This window comes from Scyliorhinus torazame, chromosome 2, assembly GCF_047496885.1.
Source record: "Scyliorhinus torazame isolate Kashiwa2021f chromosome 2, sScyTor2.1, whole genome shotgun sequence".
NCBI lineage: Eukaryota > Metazoa > Chordata > Chondrichthyes > Carcharhiniformes > Scyliorhinidae > Scyliorhinus > Scyliorhinus torazame.
This window is the reverse complement of record NC_092708.1, coordinates 220,581,399-220,608,660: the sequence shown is the minus strand read 5'-3', so window position 1 is coordinate 220,608,660 and position 27,262 is coordinate 220,581,399. Positions and strand designations below refer to the sequence as shown.

Below are 27,262 nucleotides of genomic sequence, written 5' to 3'. Positions count from 1 at the left end.
TCCAATCTCTCCTCCCCACCAAGCTACTCTCCCCTCCAATCTCTCCTCCCCACCAAGCTACTCTCCCCTCCAATCTCTCCTCCTCACCAAGCTACTCTCTCCCTCCAATCTCTCCTCCCCACCAAGCTACTCTCCCCTCCAATCTCTCCTCCTCACCAAGCTACTCTCTCCCTCCAATCTCTCCTCCCCACCAAGCTACTCTCCCCTCCAATCTCTCCTCCCCACCAAACTACTCTCCCCTCCAATCTCTCCTCCCCACCAGGCTATTCTCCCCTCCAATCTCTCCTCCCCACCAAGCTACTCTCTCCCTCCAAACTCTCCTCCCCACGAAGCTACTCTCCCCTCCAATCTCTCCTCCCCACCAAACTACTCTCTCCTCCAACCTCTCCTCCCCACCAAGCTACTCTACCCTCCAATCTCTCCTCCCCACCAAGCTACTCTCCCCTCAAATCTCTCCTCCCGACCAAGCTACTCTCCCCTCCAATCTCTCCTCCCCACCAATCTACTCTCCCCTCCAATCTCTCCTCCCCACCAAGCTACTCTCCCCTCCAATCTCTCCTCCCCACCAAGCTACTCTCCCTTCCAATCTCTCCTCCCCACCAAGCTACTCTCAACCTCCAATCTCTCCTCCCTACCAAACTACTCTCCCCTCCAATCTCTCCTCCACACCAAGATACTCTCTCCCTCCAAACTCTCCTCCCCACCAAGCTACACTCCCCTCCAATCTCTCCTCCCCACCAAGCTACTCTCCCCTCCAATCTCTCCTCCACACCAAGCTACTCTCTCCCTCCAAACTCTCCTCCCCACCAAGCTACTCTCCCCTCCAATCTCTCTTCCCCACCAAGCTACTCTCAACTTCAATCTCTCCTCCCCACCAAGCTACTCTCCCCTCCAATCTCTCCTCCCCACCAAGCTACTCTCCCCTCCAATCTCTCCTCCCGACCAAGCTACTCTCCCCTCCAATCTCTCCTCCCCACCAATCTACTCTTCCCTCCAATCTCTCCTCCCCACCAAGCTACTCTCCCCTCCAATCTCTCCTCCTGACCAAGCTACTCTCCCCTCCAATCTCTCCTCCCCACCAATCTACTCTCCCCTCCAATCTCTCCTCCCCACCAAGCTACTCTCCCTCCAAACTCTCCTCCCCACCAAGCTACTCTCCCCTCCAATCTCTCCTCCCCACCAAGCTACTCTCTCCCTCCAATCTCTCCTCCCCACCAAGCTACTCTCCCCTCCAATCTCTCTTCCCCACCAAGCTACTCTCTCCCTCCAAACTCTCCTCCCCACCAAGATTCTCTCCCCTCCAATCTCTCCTCCCCACCAAACTACTCTCCCCTCCAATCTCTCCTCCCCACCAAGCTACTCTCCCCTCCAATCTCTCTTCCCCACCAAGCTACTCTCTCCTCCAATCTCTCCTCCCCACCAAGATACTCTCCCCTCCAATCTCTCTTCCCCACAAAGCTACTCTCCCCTCCAATCTCTCCTCCACACCAAGCTACTCTCTCCTTCCAAACTCTCCTTCCCACCAAGCTACTCTCCCCTCCAATCTCTCCTCCCCACCAAGCTACTCTCTCCCTCCAATCTCTCCTCCCCACCAAGCTACTCTCCCCTCCAATCTCTCCTCCCCATCAAGCTACTCTCCCCTCCAATCTCTCTTCCCCACCAAGCTACTCTCTCCCTCCAAACTCTCCTCCCCACCAAGCTACTCTCCCCTCCAATCTCTCCTCCCCACCAAACTACTCTCCCCTCCAATCTCTCCTCCCCACCAAGCTACTCTCCCCTCCAATCTCTCTTCCCCACCAAGCTACTCTCTCCCTCCAAACTCTCCTCCCCACCAAGCAACTCTCCCCTCCAATCTCTTCTCCCCATCAAGCTTCTCTCCCCTCCAATCTCTCCTCCCCACCAACCTAATCTCCAACTGCAATATCTTCCTCTAGGATTTTCTCTCCCCTTTTTCAATCACCAAAGGAGACCATTCAGTCCAGGATGTTTATGTTGGTTCTTTGCAAGAGCTATATGATTAGGGTGACACGGTAGCACAGTGGTTTCCACTGCTGTCTCACAGCACCAGGGACCTGGGTTCATTTCCGGCCTCGAGTGACTGTGTGTGTGGAGTTTGCACTCTTTCCCCATGTGTGCATGGGTTTTCTCCGGATTTCAGCCACAGTCCAAAGATGTTCAGGTTAGGTGGAGTTGCGGGTGAAGGGCAGGGAGTGGGCCTAGAAAGGGTGCACGTTCAAAGGGTCAGTGTCAACTCAATGGGCCGAATGGCCTCCTTCTGCACTGTAGGGATTCAATGGATTAGTTCATCTTTCACCAGGGCCCTGCAATGACAAATATTTGTCCACATTTCTTTCGTAAGTTCTTATTATCAGGGACTGCATTCCAGCTCTTCATAACTCATGCATTTGTTTGGTAACTATCATGAATCTAAAACCTTTCTTAACTGACCCTTTGCAAAGTGGAAATTTTTCTCCTTATTTACTCCACCAAAAACCTTCAGGATTTTGAGTGCATTCATCAAATCTCCCTTTAACCGGCTTCGCTTTCAGAGGGATGCAGTGGCTGAGATTTCTCATTCCTGGGACCTGTTTAATAAATCTACTCTGCACCTTCTCTAAGTCCTCAACATCCTTCCAAAACCTATTTCAAGCTAGGGGGTTAACTGAAAATTTGAAAACCAAGTTTGATAGACATTTGTTAAACAAGACTCAGATCTGCAATGATCACACTGAATGGTGAAACAGTCCCAAGAATCAAAATGGTCCACTCCTATTTCTATGGTCATTGCCCACCATTGAAATCTATTTTTTAAATGAAATAGTTTTCCATACTTACCATAATTACTCAGGATGAAAATCAGAATGAAACTCAGCAACCTCATCGTGATTCCTTCAAACATTTTCTGCAACTTTTGTGTTTTATTCACAAATTACATCAGAAGAAACCTTCTGTTGATATCTGTAACAGAATGAAGATATTGATGACTAATTGCCATGGTGTTTGAAGATACATTTTTCTTCAGATCCTGAACATCTTGGCCGGAATTCTCTGGCCGTTGGGATGCCCTGTTCCCGCCGGCAAAGCACCCCCATCCGTCGGTTTCCTGGCGGCGTGGGGTGGCTTCAATGGGAAATCCCATTGATAAGTGGTAGGAAGAGAGAATCCCACCGGCAATGAACAGTGTGCCACCTAGAAACACACAGCTGAGAATCCCGCCCCTTGTCTGCGATGAATTGTGGGAGTTTACCTATAAACCAGCTACTCCAAGATTGACGGGAAAGGGTAATTATGTGGCACACCCTGATCTTAGGTTTCCACATCAATGTGGACAGAATCACCTTCATTGAAGAATATAAGAATTTTGCCACAGCATTTTCAAAGATACCAAATTGCATCAGTTTATGTTGAGTTATTGATCTCACCAGGGACAGTAATAGAATCCTACCATTCACTCATGTGTGGGTTTCTATTCTTCATTGCTCCCCATTCATATGTCCTGCAACAGATGTGCAGCATTATAGCTCATTGCCATATTATATAAAGCAATAACTCTACAGTGACTCCAGTAATGTGACATTGAATAAAGTATTTCAATTTTGACAGGCTATATACAGTACTAAATGTAATAGGTTCACAACATGATATTTTGTATTTTTTATCAAAAGTACAATATAAATTAGTAAGTAAAGTTGCCATAGTCCCAGATGATCATAGGCTGCTTTCCCCTTCAGGGTGGAGAGCTGACTGGTGGCGATTTAATCTGAGGATTGCCACACCTGAGGTGAGGGGCAAGGTTCAGGAATAATTCAGCCGGTACGGGAATTGAACTGTGCTTTTGGCCTCGCTCTGCATCACAATACAGCTGTTCAACCAACTGAGCTAAACCTGCCCCCAACAATTTAAATTCTGTGGCTACAAGAGCAGGTCAGAGGCCAGGAATCCTGTGGCGAGTAACTCACCTCCTGACTCCCAAAGCCTGTCCACCATCTACAAGGCACAAGTCAGGAGTGTGATGGAATATCCCCACTTGCCTGGATGAGTGCAGGTCAACACTCAAGAAGCCCAACACCATCCAGGACAAAGCAGCCCTTCCACAAACATTCAATCACTCCACCACCAATGCACAGTTGCAGCTGGGGGTACCAATGACAAGATGCACTGGTGGAACTCACCAACACTCCTTAGGCAGCACTTTTCAAACCCACGGCACATGGGAACACCACCACCTGGAATTTCTCCTCCAAATCACTCACCACCTTGACTTGGAAATATATCGCCATTCCTTCACTGGTGCTGAAGTAATAGAAAAATTATCTTTTATCAGGGGTACAACTTATTCTGGGTAATAATATAGCTGGATCATAGGTGGGAGTGGTGCCTACTGTGGTTGAAAAGCTGGTGGAAAGTCAAACAACTGAGGTGTTACGAGAAGCATATTCTGGGATGTTTCCTGGTTGTGTGGTGACAATAACACAAAGCCACAGGTTGAGACAGGAGGAGGGGAATTTGAGGAGTACAGATAAGGAGGCTGAGGTTCAGTTATCAGAAACAATTTTTGACCAGATTGTTGATAAAGAACAAGAGCAGGTGGAAGATGAAGCGGATATCTATAGTTCAAGAAAGTTGGGAGAATTACTGCAGCATTTCAGAGATAAAGCAGTTGTAACAGAAAGCAAACACAGGAATAGAATTTGAGTGTACACCCGAGTGTTATTGCATTAGAAATAATGTATTACTGGGAAGAGGGGAGCTGTTCCAATGGGACGGTCTTCATCTGAATCATACTGGGACCAGAGTCCTGGCAAATCGTATAACTAGGGCTTTAGGTAGAGCTTTAAACTAAATAGTGGACAAGTTTGAGAAGGGAGGTGGTCAATGCAGGACTGAGGGTGTTGCACCTAAATGCACGCAGTATATGGAACATGGTAAATGAGCTTGTGCACTCTGAAATTGGCCGGTACGATGTTGTAGGCATCACAGAGACGTGGCTGCAAGGAGATCAGGGCTGGAGTCTAAATTTCCAAGGATATGTGTCCTATTGAAAGGACAGGCAGATGGGCAAAGGGGGCGGGGTTGCATTGTTAGTAAGGAGTGAAGTTAAATCGATAGCAAGGAGCGATATAGGATCAGAAGGCATAGAATCTCTCTGGGTAGAGTTGAGGAATCGCAAAGGTAAAAAGACCCGGATGGGAGTTATGTACAGGCCCCCTAGCAGTAGTCAGGATGTGGGGCAGAAAATAAATCAGGAGATATAAAAGGCATGTAAAAAAAGTCAATATTCCAATAATCATGGGGACTTAGATATGCAGGTGGACTTGGAAAATGAAGTTGGTAGTGGATGCCTAGAAAAGGAATTTGTGGAATGTCTAAGAGATGGGGCGGGATTCTCCGCCTGCGCCAAATTCGGGAACGGCGATTGGACGGAGAACGGGTCCCAATGCTGAAATCATGGCAGGTGCTGGTTTGACACCGGCATCATCGCGCAGTCGCAACCGTGTTTGCATATAATTATTGGGGCCACCCACGATGCTCCACCTACGATGGGCCGAGTTCCCAATGGTGCGGGCCATGTGTCGTCTGAACAGTCGTGAGCAGCTGCGGAGAGAGAAAGAGGGATCGTGTCCAGCACTGCCATACTTCGCCAAAGGCCGTGCTGCTGGCCAGGGGGCTTCTACCAGAGCTGGGGGAATAGTGGGGAGTGGCCGGGAGGTGGCTGTGGGGTCGGGGAGGACGGGGGTGCGGTCCAGCACAATTGGCATCACCTTTTCAGGTGCGATCGGTGCATGTGTGGGGGCTGTAGGCGTACTCGCGGCTGCAGCTTGTCAGCCCTGTGCGTGTCCAGCACGGACCCAACAATTCTCCCATCATTTGTTACGTATTCCGTGAGTGTTTCACGCGGCGCCGGTGTGAGCCGCTCACTGGTAGCAAAATCACTGCGGGTGTTGTACCAATTTTTCCGTTGTGGAACACCATGGATCCTCCGTTGGTGTCAGCACCTAGACGCAGGAACGGGGAATCCAGTCCATGGTTTTTTGGAGCAGCTTGTGACAAAGCAGACTGGGAAACAGACAATTCAGGATTTGGTGATGTGTAATGAGGCAGACTTGATTGGGGAACGTGAGGTGAAGGAACCCTTGGGGAGCAGTGACCACGATATGATAGAATTTACCCTGCAGTTTGAGAGGGAGAAGCTGCAATCAGATGTAACGGTATTACAATTCAATAAGGGAAACTACAAAGACATGAGAGAGGAGCTGGCCAGAGTTGATTGGAAGGGGAGGCTAGCAGGGAAGACAGTGGAACAGCAATAGCAGGAGTTTTGGGGGGTTAATAGGGAGGCACAACAGAAATTAATCCCACGGACAAGGCAACCATCGCTGACGAGGGAAGTCAAGGACAGCATAAAAGCAAAAGAAAAAGCATACAAAGTGGCAAGGATTGGGAAGCCTTTAAGGGGAGGAGAAGATGAAATAGGACTGCAAGCTAACTAGTAATATAAAAGAAGATAGGGAGAGATTTTTTTCAACATATAAATGGTAAGAGAGAGGCGAAAATAGACATTGGACCACTGGAAAATGAGGCTGGAGAAGTAATAATAGGAAACAACGAAATGGCAGAAGAAATGAAGAGTTACTTTGCATCAATCTTCACGGTGGAAGACACCAGTGGGATGCCAGAGCTCCAGGAGAATCAGGGGGCAGAGGTGAGTGCAGTGACCATTACTAAGGAGAAGGTTCTGGGGAAACTGAAAGGTCTGAAGGTGGATAAATCACCTGGCCCGGATGGACTACACCCCAGGGTTCTAAAGGAGATAGCTGAGGAAATTGTGGAGGCATTGGTGGTGATCTTTCAGGAATCACTGGAGGCAGGAAGGGTCCCAGAGGACTGGAAAATGACTAATGTAACACCGCTGTTTAAAAAGGGTGGGAGGCAGAAGACGGGAAATTATAGGCCGGTTAACATGACTTTGGTCATTGGTAAGATTTTAGAGTCCATTATTAGAGATGAAATTGCAGAATACTTGGAAGGGCATGGTAACATAGGACTGAGTCAGCATGGCTTTGTCAAAGGGAGGTCATGTCTGACAAATCTGTTAGAGTTCTTTGAGGAAGACAAAGGAGAACCAGTGCTCGTGATTTATTTAGATTTCTAGAAGGCCTTTGACAAGGTGCCGAATAGGAGACTGTTAAATAAGTTAAGAGCCCATGGTGTTAAGGGTAAGATCCTGGCATGGATAGAGGATTGGCTGACTGGCAGAAGGCAGAGAGTGGGGATAAAAGGTCTTTTTCAGGATGGCAGTCAGTGACTAGTGGCGCCCCTCAACTTTTCACAATATACTTAATGATCTGGAAGAAGGAACTGAATAATTATAATCTTTATTGTCACAATGAAGTTACTGCAAAAAAGCCCCTAGTCGCCACATTCCGGCGCACATTCGGGTACACGGAGGGAGAATTCAGAATGTCCAAATTACCTAACAGCACATCTTTTGGGACTTGTGGGAGGAAACGGGAGCACCCGGAGGAAACCCACACAGACACAAGGAGAATGTGCAGACTCCATACAGACAATAACACAAGACGGGAATCAAACCTGGGACCCTGGAGCTGTGAAGCAACAGTGCTACCCACTGTGCTACCATGCTGTCCTAAGACACTATTGCTAAGTTTGCAGATGATACAAAGATATGTAGAGGGACAGGTAGTATTAAGGAAGTAGGAGGGCTGCAGAAGGACTTGGACAGGCTAGGAGAGTGGACAAAGAAGTGGCAGATGGAATAAAATGTGGAAAAGTGTGAGGTTACGCACTTTGGAAGGAAGAATGGAGATATTAACTATTTTCTAAATGGGGAAATGCTGAGGAAATCAGAAGCACAAAAGGACTTGGAAGTCCTTGTTCACGATTCTCTTAAGGTTAATGTGCAGGTTCAGTCGGCAGTTAGGAAGGCAAATGCAATGTTAGCATTCATGTCGAGAGGGCCAGAATACAAGAGCACAGATGTTCTTCTGAGGCTTTATAAGGCTCTGGTCAGACCCCATTTGGAGTATTGTGAGCAGTTTAGGGATCAGTATCGAAGGAAGGATGTGCTGGCCTTGGAAAGAGTCCAGAGGAGGTTCACAAGAATGATCCTTGGAATGAAGAGCTTGTCATATGAGGAGCGGTTGAGGACTCTGGGTCTGGACTCGTTGGAATTTAGAAGGATGAGGGGGGATCTCATTGAAACTTACAAGATACTGTGAGGTCTGGATAGAGTGGATGTGGGGAGGATGTTTCCACTTGTACGCAAAACTAGAACGAGAGGACACAATCTCAGACTAAAGGAACGATCCTTTAAAACAGAGAAAGGAGGAATTTCTTCAGCCAGTGGGTGGTGAATCTGTGGAACTCTTTGCCGCAGAAGGCTGTGGAGACCAAATCATTGAATGTCTTTAAGACAGAGATAGATAGGTTCTTGATCAATAAGGGGATCAGGGTTATGGGGAAAAGGCAGGAGAACGGGGATGAGAAAACTATCAGCCATGATTGAATGGTGGAGCAGACTTGATGGGCCGAGTGGTCTTATTCTTCTCCTATGTCTTATGGTATTATGATCTTATGTCCCCGCATGTTTCCCCCCACCCTCCCCGCACGCCTGGCCCCGTCGATGCTCGGCACCATAGGGACCACTGGCACTGGCGCCCATCCCTGCTGCCAGGGGTAGCGTCGGCTGGCACTGCCCATGTCAGTGGTATGCTCCACGGCCCCCGCCTGGCACCTCCGTAGGAGCTACAGTGGCCGTTGTCCATGAGTTTGCCACTAAATGCCCCGGCGGAGGGAGGCGACCGGTGGGGGGGGGGGGGTATGCCAACAGTGTTTACTGTATGTGCACTCCAGACCGCATTGACGCCCCTGTCGAGACGATGGAGAATTGTGATATTCCGTCAAATCAGAGCCCGCCACGATTTCGGCATCAGAACCAATTCTCCACCCAATCGCGTTTCCCGATTCCAGCGTCAGCCAACGGACAATCCCGCCCACAGTCTCCCAAATGGAGAATTCAGCTGAATGTCTCAAATTCCTACTGCCCAGGGAACTTTCTTTAGACAAACAAAATTCCATTAACCCAATGTACGCAGTCCAGGTCAATAAAAATACTTCAACATTTCTGCTTGAGTTTCTCTTCATGACCCCTGACTGGAACCTCATGCGCTATCTGGAAAACCTCCTTTCTGGTGCCAGGCTCGCTAAGTGGATGCAAATGGGCCATTGTATCATTAGCATCCTCCTGCTGGTGCGTGGATGTGAACCCCAATCCCGCCGCCAACCAGGGGGCTGGAGCATAGCCTTGACATCAAGGCAGCATTTAACCGAGTATGGCATCAAGGAGCCGTAGAAATACTGGAGTCAATGGGAATCGGGGGGGAAACTCTACCTGGCACAAAGGGAGATGGTTGTGGTGGTTGGCGGTCAATCATCTCAGCTCTAGGCCATCACTGCTGGAGTTCCTCAGGGTAGTGTCCTAGGCCCAACCATCTTCAGCTGCTTCATCTATGATCTCCCTTCCAACATAATGTCAGAAGTGCGGATGTTTGCGGATGACTGCACAATGTTCAGCACAATATTCGTGACTCCTCAGATAATGAAGCAATCCATGTCCAAATGCAGCAAGTCCTGGACAATATCCATGCTTGGGCTGACAAGTGGCAAGTTACATTCGCGCCACACAAGTGCCAGATCATGACCATCTCCTACAAGAGAGGATCTAATCACCACCCTTTGACATTCACTGGCATTACTATCGCTGAATCCCCCACAGTCAACATCCTGGGGGTTACCATTGATCAGAAACTGAACTGGACTAGCCACATTAATACTGTGGCTACCAGGGCAGGTCAAAGGCTGGGAATCTGACGGGCGAGTAACTCATCTCCTGACCCCCCAAAACCTGTCCACAATCTACAAGGCACAAGTCAGGAGTGTAATGAATACTCTCCACTTGCCTGGATGAGTGCAGCCCCAACCACACTCAAGATGCTCAACACCATCCAAGACAAAGCAGCCCGCTTGATTGCTCCCCCTTCCACAAACATTCAAACCCTCCACCACTGACGAACAGTGGCAGCCATGTGCACAATCTACAAGATTCACTGCAACAACTCACCAAGGTTCTTTAGACAGCACCTTCTAAATCCACAACCATTACCATCTAGAAGGACAAGAGCAGCAGATACCCTGGGAACCCCACCACCTGGAGGTTGCCCTCCAAGTCACTCACCACCCTGATTTGGAAATATATCGCCGTTCCTTCACTGTCACTGGGGCAACATCCTGGAACTCCCTTCCTAACAGCACAGTGGTTGTACCTACACCTCAAGTGTTAAGTAATGGGTTAAGAGACATTCCAATTAGTTGTCCCATTTATGTTAAGTATCCAATAATTGACACTGATATGTAAAGGGGCTTCAGGTGGCCTTTGTGTCAGGTGATGTGATGTTAGAGTTTTGTGCCGAGTCTGTTGAAGTAAATTAAAGGTGTTTGTGGAAAAGGAGCAGCATCTTTGACTCTTTATACAACATCAGCTAAACGTCGAGCAAATGCTAGCAGGGGATGGTTGCTGTGCAAATGTGAAGGGTTGAAAGATACAACTTTTCCAGATCAAACCAAGGAGTGAGTGAGAAGAAAAAAAACCCAAAGATATATGGCTGAACCGAGGATAAAGTTGGCTGGATATGACTATCCTCCCTTATTTTCTGAAAGGGGATTGTACGACCAATGGAGAAGTGCAGTAGTTATGTGGACTAAGGTAGCTGCCTTGGGAAAGAGAAAACAAGGTATGGCATTGGCTCTTTCTCTACCTTATGACAGTAAAATCTGAAACAAAGTGTTTTCTGAGCTGGGATTGGAAGAGTTAGACTCAGAAGGTCTGCAAATTACGTTATATGGATAAGATTTATAAGAAGGATGACTTGTTAAGTGTGTATGAAGCATGGTCGGATTTTGATACGTTCTAGAAAATAGAGGATTTCTCCATGGAAGACTATATAATGAAATTTGGCAGACTATGTAAAAGGCTGCCTGAAACACAATCTGGAATTTCCACAGTCTATGATGGACTTTAAATTACTTCACTGTGCTAGAGTGAGCAACATGGATAGGCTCCTGGTTTTGACAGGAGTTCAGTTTGCGGATAAGGATACCTTATTGAATCAGATGACGGAAGCTTTAAAAAAGTTTCTGGGGAAACATTCGATTCCAATGGCTCTGATGACCCAAATAGGTCAGCCTGCAATAAAGCAGAATATGGAAGATACACTACTAACAGGATGGCGAAGTCGTACAGCTACAAACAGGTTCCAAGACTATAGAAGGAGATCGGGACCTGGAAATTATGAAGACAGAAACTCAATTAGAACCTATAATAGGAAGATGAACCCCAGAAATATACGGGGCATGATAAATCAATGTTTTCGATGTGACTCTCAATACCATTATGCTTTCAACTGTCCAACACGTTATAATAGAGTGTTTGAAGCGACACATGACATGGAAGAGTCAGAAGAGGAAAAAGATAGTGACCAGAAAGAAGGCATTGTCCTATTAACAAGCCGTTTTACGCCGGTAATGAGGGAGTTGGTTGCAGAATCCTTCAATTGTGCTGTATTGGACAGTGGCTGCACATCTACTGTGTGTGGAATTGACTGGCTAAAATGCTATCTGGACTCCTTGAATGCTGAAAATCGTAACAAGATTAAGGAATTTGAAAGTTCCACAAGTTTCAGGTTTGGGGATGATAATACTCTGAAGTCTCTGAAAAGAGTGGTGACCCCTGGCAATATTGCCGGAGTGAATCATTTCATTGGCACGAATGTTGTATCAAGTGAGATACCTTTGCTTCTGAGCAGACCGTCGATGAAGAAAGCACACATGAAACTGGATATGGAACAGGATAAGGCAATAGTTTTTGGAAAGACGGTGGACTTACAATTTACACAGTCGGGACACTATTGTATTCCATTACTGACAAATAACATTCCAAGTACAGCTGTTAAGGATGTGTTAATGGCAGTTGAAAATGGGACTTTAGCTGATAAAAAGCTTGTATTAAAACTGCATAGGCAATTTGCGCATCGGTCTCCTCGGAGGCTGAAAAATGTATTAAAGAATGCAGGGGTAAGGGATGAAGACTATACTAAGCTAATAGAACAGGTTAGTGATCGCTGTGAAGTTTGTAGGAGGTACAGAAGGACACCAGCATGACCGATAGTAACCCTACCTTTGGCCATAGATTTTAACAACATTGTAGCCATGGACCTTAAGATCTGGGATAAAGCCAATAATATATTTATTTTGCATTTTGTAGATTTAGCAACCAGATTTAGTCAATCAACGATTGTACGAAGTAAAGAAAAGAGAGTAATTCTGGATCAAATCGTGGAAAAATGGATAGGGACAGGAATGGGCCCACCGGCAAAATTCCTGACGGACAATGGGGGAGAATTTGCTAATGATGAATTTAGGGATATGTGTGGAAACGTAAATATCACAGTTCTGAATACGGCTGCAGAACGCCCATTTAGTAATGGTGTGTGTGAAAGAAACCATGCGGTAATAGATGACTTGCTCTGGAAAATTTTGGCAGATAGACCAAACTGCAAGCTAAATTCAGCTTTAGCATGGGTGGTACATGCAAAGAATTAATTGCAGATGGTTGGGGGCTATAGTCCCTATCAATTAGTGTTTAGGAGAAATTCTAAAATTCCGTCCATTTTGGATGACCAGCTTGGGCAGGGACGACAATTAGCTCTGCGTTTGCTGAGCATTTAAATGCATTACATAGCAGTAGAAAAGCCTTTTTAGAAGCAGAAGTCTCTGAAAGAATTCGCAGAGCTTTGAGGCATAATGTACGGCCAATAAATACCGTTTTTCAGCAAGGAGACATAGTATACTATGAGAGAGACAATGTTAATGAATGGAAAGGCCCAGGGAAGATCATAGGCATGGATGTCAAAACAATTATTTTGCAACATGGCAATCAAACTGTTAGGGTACATTCATCAAGGATAATGGGTACAGATTACAAATTGTCAAATTTAGACAGAGCAGACAGACATGACGAGGAACCAGGGTCATCTGGTATGCACGTGTTACAGAACTATGAGGAACAGTTAACTGATATAGACTGGGTTTCTGAAGAGGAACATAACACTTCTGATGATTTAGAACAGGCCATTTTTCCGAAATGACAACTGCCAAAAGTTGGTGCAGAAGTGACATACTTGCCTGAAGGGTCTAGTCAATGGCAGGATGCAACTGTTATTAGTAGAGCAGGGAAGACCACTGGAAAGTATAAACATTGATTGAATGTACAGTGTTCAGCGGAGGGAGTCAGGATCATGGATTGGTAACACGAAGTTCAAAAATGGAGGGCACAGAAACGCAGTGCCAGTTCAGATAGTACATCGGATAGTGAACAGGTCCACAGGAAAAGATTGAGAACTACTGAAAGGACATCCCACAGCAGAAGGGGAAGATCAAGCAGTAGAAGTACAGAACGAGATACCAGGCAGGATAGGGGACGTAGTTTATCAAGGTCTTGGAACATGAGTAAGACTACAAATACTAATAGGAGTAGAAGCCCACATGCACGTGAGATATTGGTGGCTTCCAATAAGTTAGATGAAAAAGTTATCAAAAATGCCAAACAGCAAGAATTGCATAGTTGAAGTGAATTTATGGTATACACGGAAATACCGGATAGGGGACAAAGAGCTCTATCCCACAGATGGATTTGCATAGAAAAGGTTCTTCCGGATGGAACTTATAAGACAAAGGCCAGGCTTGTGGCGAGGGGATTGGAAGAAAACTTAGAAGATCAGGATTTAAGGGTAGATTCACCTACGGCGGGAAAGGTTATTTTAAAGATCTTCTTGGCTCTATTAGCCACAAAGGCATGGGAGTGCAAATCTATAGATATAAAAGCTGCCTTTTTGCAGGGGCATCAGCTCCAGAGAGACATTTTTCTCCGTCCTCCTAAAAAGGCAGCTAACACAGAAGGGGTACTCTGGAAGTTGAACAAATGTGTATATGGATTAAATGATGCGTCTAGAGTCTGGTATTTTTCGGAAAGGTCAGTTTTGTTAAAGTTAGGCTGTTGCCAGTTGAAAGCAGATCCGGCAATGTTTTATTCGCACTATAAATGAAATCTTTCTGGCATCTTTATGATGCATGTCGATGATTTGTGGGGTGGGACTAGTAATTTTGAAGCTATTGTAATCTCTGGTTTGAGGAAAGCATTCAGGGTTCGAAGTCAGGCTTCCAGTGCATTTAAATATATTGGACTGGAAATCGGACAGACTAAGTTAGCGGCAACTTTACGTCAGCAACCTTATTTGGAAAGCATCAGCCCAATGGCAATTAGCCGTGACCGGGTTTCACAAAAAGACGCAATGGCTTCAAAGATGGAAAAAGGGCAACTGCGAAGTTTAATTGGGCAACTGAATTAGTTAGGTAGACAGACTAGACCGGACGTGAGTTTTGATGTCTTAGAGTTGAGTACAAACATGAATGATCTCAAAGTGGAAGCATAATAAGAGCAAATAAAGCGTTGGTCAAACTAAAAATGCAGGAGTGTGTTTTGAGGTTCCCGGTTTTAGGTGACCGTAGGCACTTGAAACTGATAGTTTAATAGTGATGCGTCCTATGCAAATTTATGTGATGGGGTTTCAAGCGCAGGAGGTTTTATAATTTTCCTTTTGGGGAACAATGGTAAAAGTTGCCCTCTTGTGTGGGAAACAAAGAAAATAAGGAGAGTGGTCAAAAACACTTTGGCTGCTGAGATATTAAGCCTTGTCGAGGCGGTGGATAGGGCCTTTTATATATCTCAGATATTGACAGAAACTTTGGGATTAGGGGATTTGGGTACTATACCTATTAAATGTCACATTGACAATAAATCCATGTGGGAAAATGTGCACTCTACCAAAAGTGTCAATGAAAAAAGGTTAAGGCTAGACATCGCAAGTTTGAAGCAGATGTTGGACAGAGGGGAAATAGCAAAAATGTAATGGGTTGACAGTAGCTAACAATTTACAGACTGTTTTGCAAAAAGAGGGGCTAGCTCACAGAAACCTTTGCATATTGTTAATGAAGGGCGCCTGTTTTTGTGACTGTTTTATTTTCTTCCAAAAATGAAAAAAAAGGGGGGGAAATTACATGTGTGTTTTTGAGTTTCTTGTACTTTTGTTTTCACCTAATTATTTTTTTCTCCAAGGAAAGGAGACTGTGAAGTAATGGGTTAAGAGACATTCTAATTAATTGTCTCATTTATGTTAAGTATCCAATAATTGACACTGATATGTAAAGGGGCTTCAGGTGCCCTTTGTGTCAAGTGGTGTGATGTTAGAGTTTTGTGCCGAGTCTGTTGAAGTAAATTAAAGGTGTTTGTGGAAAAGGAGCAGTACCTTTGACTCTTTATACAACAGCAGCTAAACATCTAACATCAAGGACTGCAGCGGTTCAAGAACGCAACCTTTTGAAGGACAACTAGGGATGGGTAATAAATGCTGGCCTAACCAGCGGTGCCCACATCCTGTAAATAAATGAAAAAAATGTTTGCAGCCCGGCGTGATCCTCGATTTCACCCGGACGCCACTTTTCCACCCGATCGCGATCCGTGTTGCCATTGGTGGGGGACAGAGAATCCAGCCCTCTGTTTCAGATGGGCGACTTCCAGTTAGACTCTTTCAGTCTAGGCCTCCAGTTGGATGAAATCTTTGCTTTCAGTCTGCAATGGTTTTCACTGTAGATTTATCAAGGTCTCGAGGCTTCTCCGAAGTCTCAGAAATAGTAGGCAAGAAGCATTTGGGAGAAAGAGAAAGCGAGAGAAGGAGCAACACACAGCCCTCCTCTCAGTGTCCAGGAGCCTTTTATCTATTGGCTCCTCTCAAAACCCCCACCTGACAGAACTCAATCTTTGTCTGTTTCCAGGCAGAAAATGGTCCTTGGCCAATCCATTGGCCACCAGCCAACCAATCAAACCGAATCCCTCCAATTCCTCAGGTGCCATAAAGTCTGAGATCTTCTGTTCAAAATCTAAATCTTCAGAACGCAATGTACTATTTTTCAACTTTTGAGTTCCTCACTTCCTCTATATTAGGTCCTTTAATGATCCATGGATCAAAAATGATCAGAACTAAATAAAAGAAATAGGAAATAAGGGATTCCAACAGGATCAACAGTGTAAGTAGGGGTCCTTACACCAGCAGCCTTAGTTCCAGCTCCCGCTTCATTGCCCACCCTGCCGCCAACTTACCAAAAGCCTCTCTGCCCAAGACCACGGACTTACTTGCTTCAGGGATTGATGGTCCTTCTTCTTCACCTTGTTCCAGTCCCAGCAGTTCCCACTAATGTATTCTTAGTGTTGCTAGGATTGATTTACTGTCCACCAATCTAGAGGGTGGAACTTCCTCCCCAGTGAGGGGCAGAAGTCTCACTTGGCCCTTGTTAAGCCCTCCTGCAGTATGTTTTGCCTGCGGTGTGGGTTGTCTCCACACCAGGATTGCTTCCATGGCGGGGAATGGGGGAGGGGGAGGGGGGTGTTTAGGTTGTCTCCCAATCCCCATATTATTCAGCCCATGGAACTTTATTTATTAGACCTCCTGAAGTCTACCCATGGTGGATATTGGATGAGTTGGTTTGGAGGGTGTAAAGGCAAAGGGGATAGGTCAGCATGTGCTGGCATGGGAACTATAAGGGGGCCATTGGGTATAGTGAAAGGAGCATGGATAGGGCATGGAGAAATGAGGGGTGTGAGAAGGAAGAGCTACAGGATCTAGTATTTAACGGCACAGCGGAAGTTGAAGCAGGCTTTTTAACCAGCCCTCTGCAGCCGCTGTGGACGCCTTTGACCCATGTCGATGGGTGGTGTGCCCAACTGTATCCTACAACCGCGCCTGCCACCCACTCTCCCCCCCCCGTCCCCCAACCCCTCATCTCCACACATCACCAAAACAAACATTTTGGGGTATTTATTTCCTCAGATCAGCCTACCAAGCTGGGGAATTTCTTAACTTCAGCTACCTGCCTCTCAGGTGGGAATTAAGCCCTTAGTGTTTGAATGGGCTGTCAACTCCAAAACTGTTTAATTTAAATGTTTCAGGCTCGGGGCCCTACATTCCCCCAGCAACACAACAGACACCAGTCTTCCTGCTCCGAATGAGCCTGTCAGTTGGAGGTTTAGGAGTCCATTTAGTACCCAGAAAATCAGAGATTGCATGCTAAATTTGTCAGACCTTGAGTAAAAACAGGAGAAAAACATATGAGCTGCTGTTTCCCAAAGTTGATGAGATATAGTAGCTGCCCTTCTCTAAATATAACGTGATGTTATTTGCCATGTGCTGAAATTTGAGCATTCACCTGTTCCTGTCTATTGGACTCCTAAATTTAGCATCCATCTGTCATTTGAGATCCATTGCAACTTTCTCTGCAGCATTAGTAATTATGTGGTTCAAACCCTATTCTAGGTGTCTTGAGCAAGTAATTGACTCTGACATTTCAGTCTCACACTTTGGTCATACTATTTTCTTTATTTGTTATTTTGTGTGTATTAAATTTGATGGGTCCCTGACACTGATTCAGTATTAGTTTCCTTGGGACATAGATCCCTTTAGAATCATAAAAATATTATAGCACAAAATGCCATTTGGCCCACCTTGTCCATTGTTACAACACCCTGGGTTAATGCAGTCAATTCCAGCCCATTTGTCCCGGAGTCACGACACAAGTGAGTTAAGCAATAAATCTTAGAAAAATACATCTTTGACATTTAGTTGCCGAATAAATACAGTCGCCAGATTTGTAATTGTAAACACAATTACTGTTTATTTATAACAAGAACTATAATGAACTATGGAGAAAAAACAGCTGGTTAACCATTAACTAATTCCAAACTCCCCACTTTAACTTTCCCCACCCTCAATACACACACACATGACAGAGAAATACAAAGGGGAAGAAAGGGGTTAAAAAAAAGTAAGTAAAAGAGAAAAAGTATTTTTGTTTCAGATGGGTGTTTCCAGTACCCTGCTCCTCTTCAAACCTTGCTTTCAATTTTAAGCTTTTACTGTAGGTTCATTCCAGTCTCTGTATGTTCAGAAAAACAGCACCCACTGCCTTTCTGGAGAGAGAGAGAGAGAGAAGGTCTTGCTTTTGGCTGCAGCCTATAAGGTTTTCCTGTAGATTCACTCATTCAGATTCTCTGCAGCACCAGGAACACAGCCTTTCTGGAAACATGGGGGCGGGGAGAGAATAGGATCTTTCCTCTAAGCTGCCAGGTGTCAAACAGAAACCTTCAGGTCTCTGAGAACCATCCCACTGGGAGAAGAGCCAATCCCCACCTGTTACCAGGCTGATTACAGCCTTTTGGGCCAATTAATTGGCCTCAGCCAATCAATCAAACTTGGATTGGATTGGATTGGATTTGTTTATTGTCACGTGTACCGAGGTACAGTGAAAAGTATTTTTCTGCGAGCAGCTCAACAGATCATTAAATACATGGGAAGAAAAGGGAAGAAAAGAAAACACATAATAGGGCAACACAACATATACAATGTAACTACATAAGCACTGGCATCAGATGAAGCATACAGGGTGTAGTGTTAATTAGGTCAGTCCATAAGAGGGTCATTTAGGAGTCTGGTGACAGTGGGGAAGAAGCTGTTTTTGAGTCTGTTCATGCGTGTTCTCAGACTTCTGTATCTCCTGCCCGATGGAAGAAGTTGGAAGAGTGAGTCCCAGCCCACCTCTCTCCCTAGTGCCAAAATGTCTGGAGTCATCTGTTCAAACCAGCAGGAAGTAGTATTTTCTCCTGTATCCCCTTTCTGCTGCTTGACTTAAAGATACCTGCACATTAATCCTGACTGGTAATCATCCATGGATCAAAAATAATAATTGCAAAATAAAAGAGGAAATAAGGGAACACCATGCCAATCCAAACACACTCGGGTGTCTTTCTAATCCCACCTTCCTGCACCCGGCCCATAGCCCTGTAGCTTGCAGCACTTAAGGTGCAGATCCAGGTACTTTTTAAAAGAGTTTAGGGTCTTTGCCTCCACCACCAACTCAGGGAACAAATTCCAGACATCCAGTCCTCTGCGTAAAAATGTTTTTCCTCACTTCGCTTTTAATCCATCAGCCACTTAGCTTGAATCGAAGACCCTTGGTTTTTGACCTCACTGCCCAGGGAAACAGGTTCCCCCTATCTACTCTCCTCACAATTTTGTATACCTCAATCATGTCACCCCTCAGCCTTTTCTGTTCCAAGGAAAACAACCACTTCCTCTCCAATCTCTCCTAGTAGCTACAATTATCCAGCCTTGGCAACATTCCAGTAAATCTCCTCTGCACTCTCTCCAGAGCAATTACATCTTTCCTGTAAAGTGGTGACCAGAGCTGCGCACAATACTCCAACTGTGGCCTCACCGGTGTTTTATACAATTCCAACATTATATCCCTACTTTTGTATTCTATACCTCTGCCAATGAAGGCGAGGTATTCCATACGCCGTCTTTACAACCATATGTACCTGAAATGCTACCTTTAGGGACCTTGTACTTGCACTCCAAGATCTCTCACTTAATCTTCCTCTTTCAGTATATTCCCATTTATTGTGTACTCCCTATAACTGTTTCACCTGTAAATACTGATACAAAGGGCGGGATTCTCCGAGCCCCCGCCGGGTTGGAGAATCGCCGGGGGGGGGGGGGGGGGGGGGGGGGGGGTGGCGTGAATCCCGCCCCGACGCCGGCTGCCAAATTCTCCGGCGCCGGGTTTTTGGCGGGGGCGGGAATCGGCCCCCCCCCCGGCGATTCTCCGCCCAGCGATGGGCCGAGCGGCCACCCGTTTTCGGCCGTCCCGCCGGCGTAAATCAAACCAGGTCTGTACCGGCGGGACCTGGCTCTACGGGCGGCCTGCAGAGTCCTCGAGGCGGGGGGGGGGGGGGGGGGGGGGGGGGGCTCTGGCCCCGGGGGCTGACCCCACGGTAGCCTGGCCCGCGATCGGGGCCCACCTGTGCCGTGGGGCACTCTTTTCCTTCGCACCGGCTGCTGTCAACCTCCACCATGGCCGGTGCGGAGAAGAATCCCCCTGCGCATGCGCTGGGATGATGCCAGCACACGCTGGCACTCCTGATCATGCGTCAACTCGCGCCAGCTGGTGGAGGCCCTTCGGCACCGGTTGGCATGGTGCCAAGCCCTCCGGCGCCGGCCTAGTCCCTGAAGGTGCGGAGGATTCCGCACTTTGCCGGAGGCCCGACGCCGGAGAGGTTCACGCCACTCCTTGGCGGCAGTATGGCCTGCCCCGCCGGGTAGGGGTGAATCCCGCCCAAAGTATTTGGCATTCCCACCTTTCCCTGATTTTCACTGACAATATCAGAGCTATCAGTTTCCAAGGGACCTGCTTTTCTATCTTACATAATTATAAACATTTTGATATCCCTTTCACGTTCCCTTTTGTAGCTTTGACTACCCGCACATCTTTGGACTGTGGGAAGAAACACAGGCACACACAAAAGGCACAATATACACAGGGTACAGGCACTCACAAAAGGCACAATATACACAGGGTACAGGCACACACAAATGGCACAATATACACAGGGTACAGGCACACACAAATGGCACAATATACACAGGGTACAGGCACATACAGAAAGCACAATACACACAGAGTACAGGCACACACAAAAGGCACAATATACACAGGGTACAGGCGCACACAGAAAGCACAATATACGCAAGGTACAGATACACAAAAGGTACAATATACACGGGATAAACATGCAACTCAGTCTTCAAAGGGTACAGGCACACACAATTCACAATATACACAGGAATTGACATACACAAAACACAATATACAAAGGGTACAGGCACACACAATTCACAAAATATACAGGGTATAGGTACACACACAAGGCACATTATTTACATGGTACTGGCACACACAAACCACGATATACACAGGGCACACACGCAAGTCATAATATACATAGGGTACAGGCACACAAACAAGGTATATGATACACAGGGTATATGCACTCACACATAGCATAATATACACAGGGTACAGGCACACACACAATATTCACAGGGTACAGGCACACTCACAAACCATAACATACACAGGGTACAGCTACACACTCAAGGCACATTACACACAGGGTACATGGACACACTGGCAAGTCACAGAATACCGAGAGCACAAGCACACCAACAACTCACAGTAAGTACATGGTGCAGGCACACACACAACTCTCCTATAGGCAGGATACAAATACACACATAAGTCTCATTATACAGAGGGTACAGACATACACACAAAGCAGATTATACAATGGGTAGATGTACACACAGAATTCACAATAGCCACAGTTTACAGGCACACACCAAGTCACAATATACACTGGTTACAGGCACAAACACAATTCACATTATACACAGGGCACAAACATGCATACAAGGCAGCACAGTAGCACAAGTTGTTAGCACTGTGGCTTCACAGCGCCAGGGTCCCAGGTTCGATTCCCCCTGGGTCACTGTCTGTGCGGAGTCTGCACGTTCTCCCCGTGTCTGCGTGGGTTTCCTCCCTCAGTCCAAAGATGTGCAGGTTAGGTGGATTGGCCATGATAAATTGCCCTTAGTGACCAAAAAGGTTAGAATGGGTTATTGGGTTATGGGGATAGGGTGGAAGTGAGGGCTTTATTGGGTCAGTGCAGACGCGATGGGCCGAATGGCCTCCTTCTGCACTGTATGTTCTATGTTCTATGTTCTAAGGCACATTAAGCACAGGGTACATGCACACACAGGTCACAATATATAGAGGGTGCAGGAACACACAGAATTCACAATATGCAATGGATACATAGCGAAGACGAGCAACATCTCCAGCAGCAGCGCACCCCTCCCCGATGAACTCAATGCATTCTATGCTCGGTTTGAGCAGGAAACCAACGATCAGCTGTCGAGTGCCCCAGCAGCTCATAACACACCCATTTCCACCATCACAGCTTTCAAAGTCAGATCGGCCTTCCTGAAAGTGAACCCTCGGATGGCGCCGGGTTTGGATGGGATCTCTAGTCGTGCACTCAGAGCCTGCGCGGACCAGCTGGCAGAGATGTTCGCGGACATCTTTAACCTGTCCCTACTCCACTCCAAGGCCCCCACCTGCTTCAAGAAGACCACCACATACTGGTGCCAAAGAAGAACCAGGCAACGTGCCTCAATGACTACCGTCCGATGGCCCTGACTTCAGTCGTAATTAAGTGCTTCAGGAGGTTGGTCATGAATCGCATCACCTCCATACTCCCAGAACGCCTTGATCCACTCAATTCACATCCGCTGCACCCGGTCCACAGCAGACGCCACCTCCCTGGCCCTACACTCATCCCTAGAGCATCTCGACAACAAGAACTCCTACATCAGACTCCTATTTATTGACTCCAGCTCCGCCTTCAACACCATAATCCCAGCCAAGCTCATATCAAAGCTCCAAAACCTAGGACTTGGCTCCTCACTTTGCAACTGGATATTCGAATTTCTGACCCACAGACCACAATCAGTAAGAATGAACAACAACACCTCCTCCACAATAGACCTCAATACCGGAGCCCTGCAAGTCTGCGTACTTAGTCCTCTACTGTACTCCCTGTACACACACAACTGCGTGGCAAAACTTGGTTCAACTCCATCTGCAAATTTGCTGACGATACGACCATAGTGGGCTGGATCTCGAATAACGACGAGTCAGAAAACAGGAGGGAGATAGAGAACCGAGTGGAGTGGTGCAGCGACAACAATCTATCCCTCAATGTCAGCAAAACTAAAGAGCTGGTCATTGACTTCAGGAAGCAAAGTACTGTACACACCCCTGTCAGCATCAACGGGGCCGAGGTGGAGATGGTTAGCAGTTTCAAATTTCGAGGGGTACACATCTCCAAAAAGGTGTCCTAGTCCACCCACGTCGACGCTACCACCAAGAAAGCACAACAGCGCCTATACTTCCTCAGGAAACTAAGGAAATTCGGCATGTCCCCATTAACTCTTACCAACTTTTACAGATGCACCATAGAAAGCATCCTATCTGGCTGCATCATAGCCTGGTATGGCTGGTTTAGCACAGTGGGCTAAACAGCTGGCTTGTAATGCAGAACAAGGCAGCAGTGCAGGTTCAATTCCCGTACCGGCCTTCCCGAACAGGTGCCGGAATGTGGCGACTAGGGGATTTTCACATAACTTAATTGAAGCTTACTTGTGACAATAAGTGATTATTATTATTAACTGCTCGGCCCAAGACCGCAAGAAACTTCAGAGAGTCGGGAACACAGCCCAGTCCATCACACAAACCTGCCACCCATCCATTGACTCCATCTAATCCTCCCGCTGCCTGGGAAAAGTGGGCAGCATAATCAAAGATCCCTCCAACCTGGCTTACTCACTCTTCCAACTTCTTCCATCAGGCAGGAGATACAAAAATCTGAGAAAACGCACAGACTCAAAAATAGCTTCTTCCCTGCTATTACCAGACTCCTAAATGACCCTCTTATGGATTGACCTCATTAACACTATACCCCTGTATGCTTCACCCGATGCCGGTGTTTATGTAGTTACATTGTGTACCTTGTGTTGCCCTATTATGTATTTTCTTTTCTTTTCACAGTATGTAGATAGGCCAACGAGAGGCGAGGCCATATTGGATTTGGTACTGGGTAATGAACCAGGACAGGTGTTAGATTTGGAGGTAGGTGAGCACTTTGGTGATAGTGACCACAATTCGATTACGTTTACTTTAGTGATGGAAAGGGATAGGTATATACCGCAGGGCAACAGTTATATCTGGGGGAAAGGCAATTATGATGTGATGAGGCAAGACTTATGATACATCGGATGGAGAAGAAAACTGCAGGGGATGGGCACAATGGAAATGTGGAGCTTGTTCAAGGAACAGCTACTGCGTGTCCTTGATAAATATGTACCTGTCAGGCAGGGAGGAAGTGGTCGAGTGAGGGAACCGTGGTTTACTAAAGCAGTCGAAACATTTGTCAAGAGGAAGAACGAGACATATGTAAAGATGAGACATGAAGGTTCAGTTCGGGCGCTCGAGAGTTACAAGTTAGCTAGGAAGGACCTAAAGAGAGAGCTAAGAAGAGTCAGAAGGGGACATGAGAAGTCTTTGGCAGGTAGGATCAAGGATAACCCCAAAGCTTTCTATAGATATGTCAGGAATAAAAGAATGACTAGGGTAAGAGTAGGGCCAGTCAAAGAGAGTAGTGGGAATTTGTGCTTGGAGTCCGAGGAGATAGGAGAGGTGCTAAATGAATATTTTTCGTCAGTATTCACACAGGAAAAAGACAATGTTGTCGAGGAGAATACTGAGATTCAGGCTACTAGACTAGAAGGGCTTGAGGTTCATAAGGAGGTCTTAGCAATTCTGGAAAGTGTGAAAATAGATAAGTCACCTGGGCCGGATGGGATTTATCCTAGGATTCTCTGGGAAGCTAGGGAGGAGATTGCTGAGCCTTTGGCCTTGATCTTTAAGTCATCTTTGTCAACAGGAATAGTGCCAGAAGACTGGAGGATAGCAAATGTTGTCCCCTTGTTCAAGAAGGTGAGTAGAGATAACCCCGGTAACTATAGACCAGTGAGCCTTACTTCTGTTGTGGGGAAAATCTTGGAAAGGTTTATAAGAGATAGGATGTATAATCATCTGGAAAGGAATAATTTGATTAGAGATAGTCCATACGGTTTTGTGAAGGGTAGGTCATGCCTCACAAACCTTATAGAGTTCTTTGAGAAGGTGACCAAACAGGTGGATGAGGGTAAAGCAGTTGATGTGGTGTATATGGATTTCAGTAAAGCGTTTGATAAGGTTCCCCATGGTAGGCTACTGCAGAAAATACGGAGGCATGGGATTCAGGGTGATTTAGCAGTTTGGATCAGAAATTGGCTAGCTGTAAGAAGACAAAGGGTGGTGGTTGATGGGAAATGTTCAGACTGGAGTCCAGTTACTAGTGGTGTACCACAAGGATCTGTTTTGGGGCCACTGCTGTTTGTCATTTTTATAAATGACCTGGAGGAGGGCGTAGAAGGATGGGTGAGTAAATTTGCAGAGGACACTAAAGTCGGTGGAGTTGTGGACAGTGCGGAAGGATGTTACAAGTTACAGAGGGACATAGATAAGTTGCAGAGCTGGGCTGAGAGGTGGCAAATGGAGTTTAATGCAGACAAGTGTGAGGTGATTCATTTTGGAAGGAATAACAGGAAGACTGAGTACTGGGCTAATGGTAAGATTCTTGGCAATGTGGTTGAGCAGAGAGATCTCGGTGTCCATGTACATAGATCCCTGAAAGTTGCCACCTAGGTTGAGAGGGTTGTTAAGAAGGCGTACGGTGTGTTAGCTTTTATTGGTAGAGGGATTAAGTTTAGGAGCCATGAGGTCATGTTGCAGCTATACAACACTCTGGTGCGGCCGCATTTGGAGTATTGCGTGCAATTCTGGTCGCCGCATTATAGGAAGGATGTGGAAGCATTGGAAAGGGTGCAGAGGAGATTTACCAGAATGTTGCCTGGTATGGAGGGAAGATCTTATGAGGAAAGGCTGAGGGACTTGAGGCTGTTTTCGTTAGAGAGAAGAAGGTTAAGAGGTGACTTAATTGAGGCATACAAGATGATCAGAGGATTGGATAGGGTGGACAGTGAGAGCCATTTTCCTTGGATGGTGATGTCTAGCACGAGGGGACATACCTTTAAATTGAGGGGAGATAGATTTAAGACAGATGTCAGAGGTAGGTTCTTTACTCAGAGAGTAGAAAGGGCGTGGAATGCCCTGCCTGCAACAGTACTGGACTCGCCAACACTAAGGGCATTCAAATGGTCATTGGATAGACATATGGACAATAAGGGAATAGTGTAGATGGGCTTTAGAGTGGTTTCACAGGTCGGTGCAACATCGAGGGCCGAAGGGCCTGTACTGCGCTGTAATGTTCTTTGTTCTATGTTCTAATGATTTGTTGAGTTGCTCGCAGAAAAATACTTTTCACTGTACCTCGGTACATATGACAATAAACAAAACCAATCAATATGCACACACATAATTCACAATCTTCACAGGGTACAGGCACACACAAAATTCACAGTACACACAGAGTACAGGCATACACACATATCACATATACACAGAGTACAGGCACACAAACCGTTCACAGAAGCCGGATAAATAAAATACATATTTTCACATGGTACAGGCACACACAAAAGGCACATTGTAAATGACGTACAGACACACACAAAACACAATATACGCAGGGTACAGTCACATACACAAGTCATAATATATACAGGGCACAGGCAGACAGACAGAGCATATAATACACAGGGTACATGCTCACACAGAATGTATGTTGTACACAGGGTACAAGCACCCACACAAGACATAATATACACAGAGTTTAGGCACACACACAAGTCACAATATTCACAGGGTGCACACACACACATAAGTCACGATATACAGACAATTCCTTCCTGTTTATTCCTTTATTTCCCCTTTCTTTTATCTTGCCGTTAAGACTTACGATCCATGGATGATTAATGGACATGTATCTTGAAGTCATGCATCAGAGTTCAGAAGTTACCAGAGAGAAGAATAGCTCCTGCTGGTTTGAACAGGAGGCCTCGGACTTGTTGCCACCAAAAAGAGAGAGATGGGGTGAAATCATAGAAGAGTCATAGAACCATAGAATGCCTACAGTGCAGAAGGAGGCCATTCGACGCATTGAGTCTGCACCAATCCTCTGAAAGAGCACTCCACCTAGGCCCACTCCCCGTAATCCCATAACGTCACCTAACCTGCGCATCCTCGGACACTAAGCGGCAATCTAGCATGGTCAATCCACCTACCCTGCACATCTTCGGACTGTGGGAGGAAAGTGGATCACCCATAGGAAACCCACACAGACACTGAGAGAAAGTGAAGACTCCACACAGTCAACCAAGGCTGGAATTGAACCTAGGTCCCTGGTGCTGTGAGGGAACAGTGCTAACCACTGTGCCACCATGCCACTCTTTTTTTAAATTTACGCTTTTACACACATTTTATAATATACACAGGGGACATGTACCCACACAAAGCACAATATACACAGGGTACATGCACTCACACAAAGCACAATATACACAGGGTACATGCACCCACACAAAGCACAATATACACAGGGTACATGCACCCACAC

The 27,262-nt window shown here is 46.3% G+C and overlaps 1 protein-coding gene across 2 annotated transcripts in view; it reads right to left on the bottom strand.

Annotated features, from left to right (window-relative positions):
• LOC140407848 (ecto-ADP-ribosyltransferase 5-like) overlaps positions 1 to 27,262 on the bottom strand; it is a 47,796-nt gene that overhangs the window by 10,354 nt on the left and 10,180 nt on the right. The window contains exons 2-3 of one of the 2 annotated variants that reach the window (XM_072495082.1): positions 4,173 to 4,293; positions 2,836 to 2,958 (exon numbers count right to left, since the gene is read on the bottom strand). In XM_072495082.1, the coding sequence (XP_072351183.1) occupies positions 2,836 to 2,899 (64 nt within the window). In that variant the 5' untranslated portion in view covers positions 2,900 to 2,958; positions 4,173 to 4,293. The remainder of the gene's footprint in view (positions 1 to 2,835; positions 2,959 to 4,172; positions 4,294 to 27,262) is intronic. The other variant, XM_072495081.1, reaches the window with a different exon arrangement.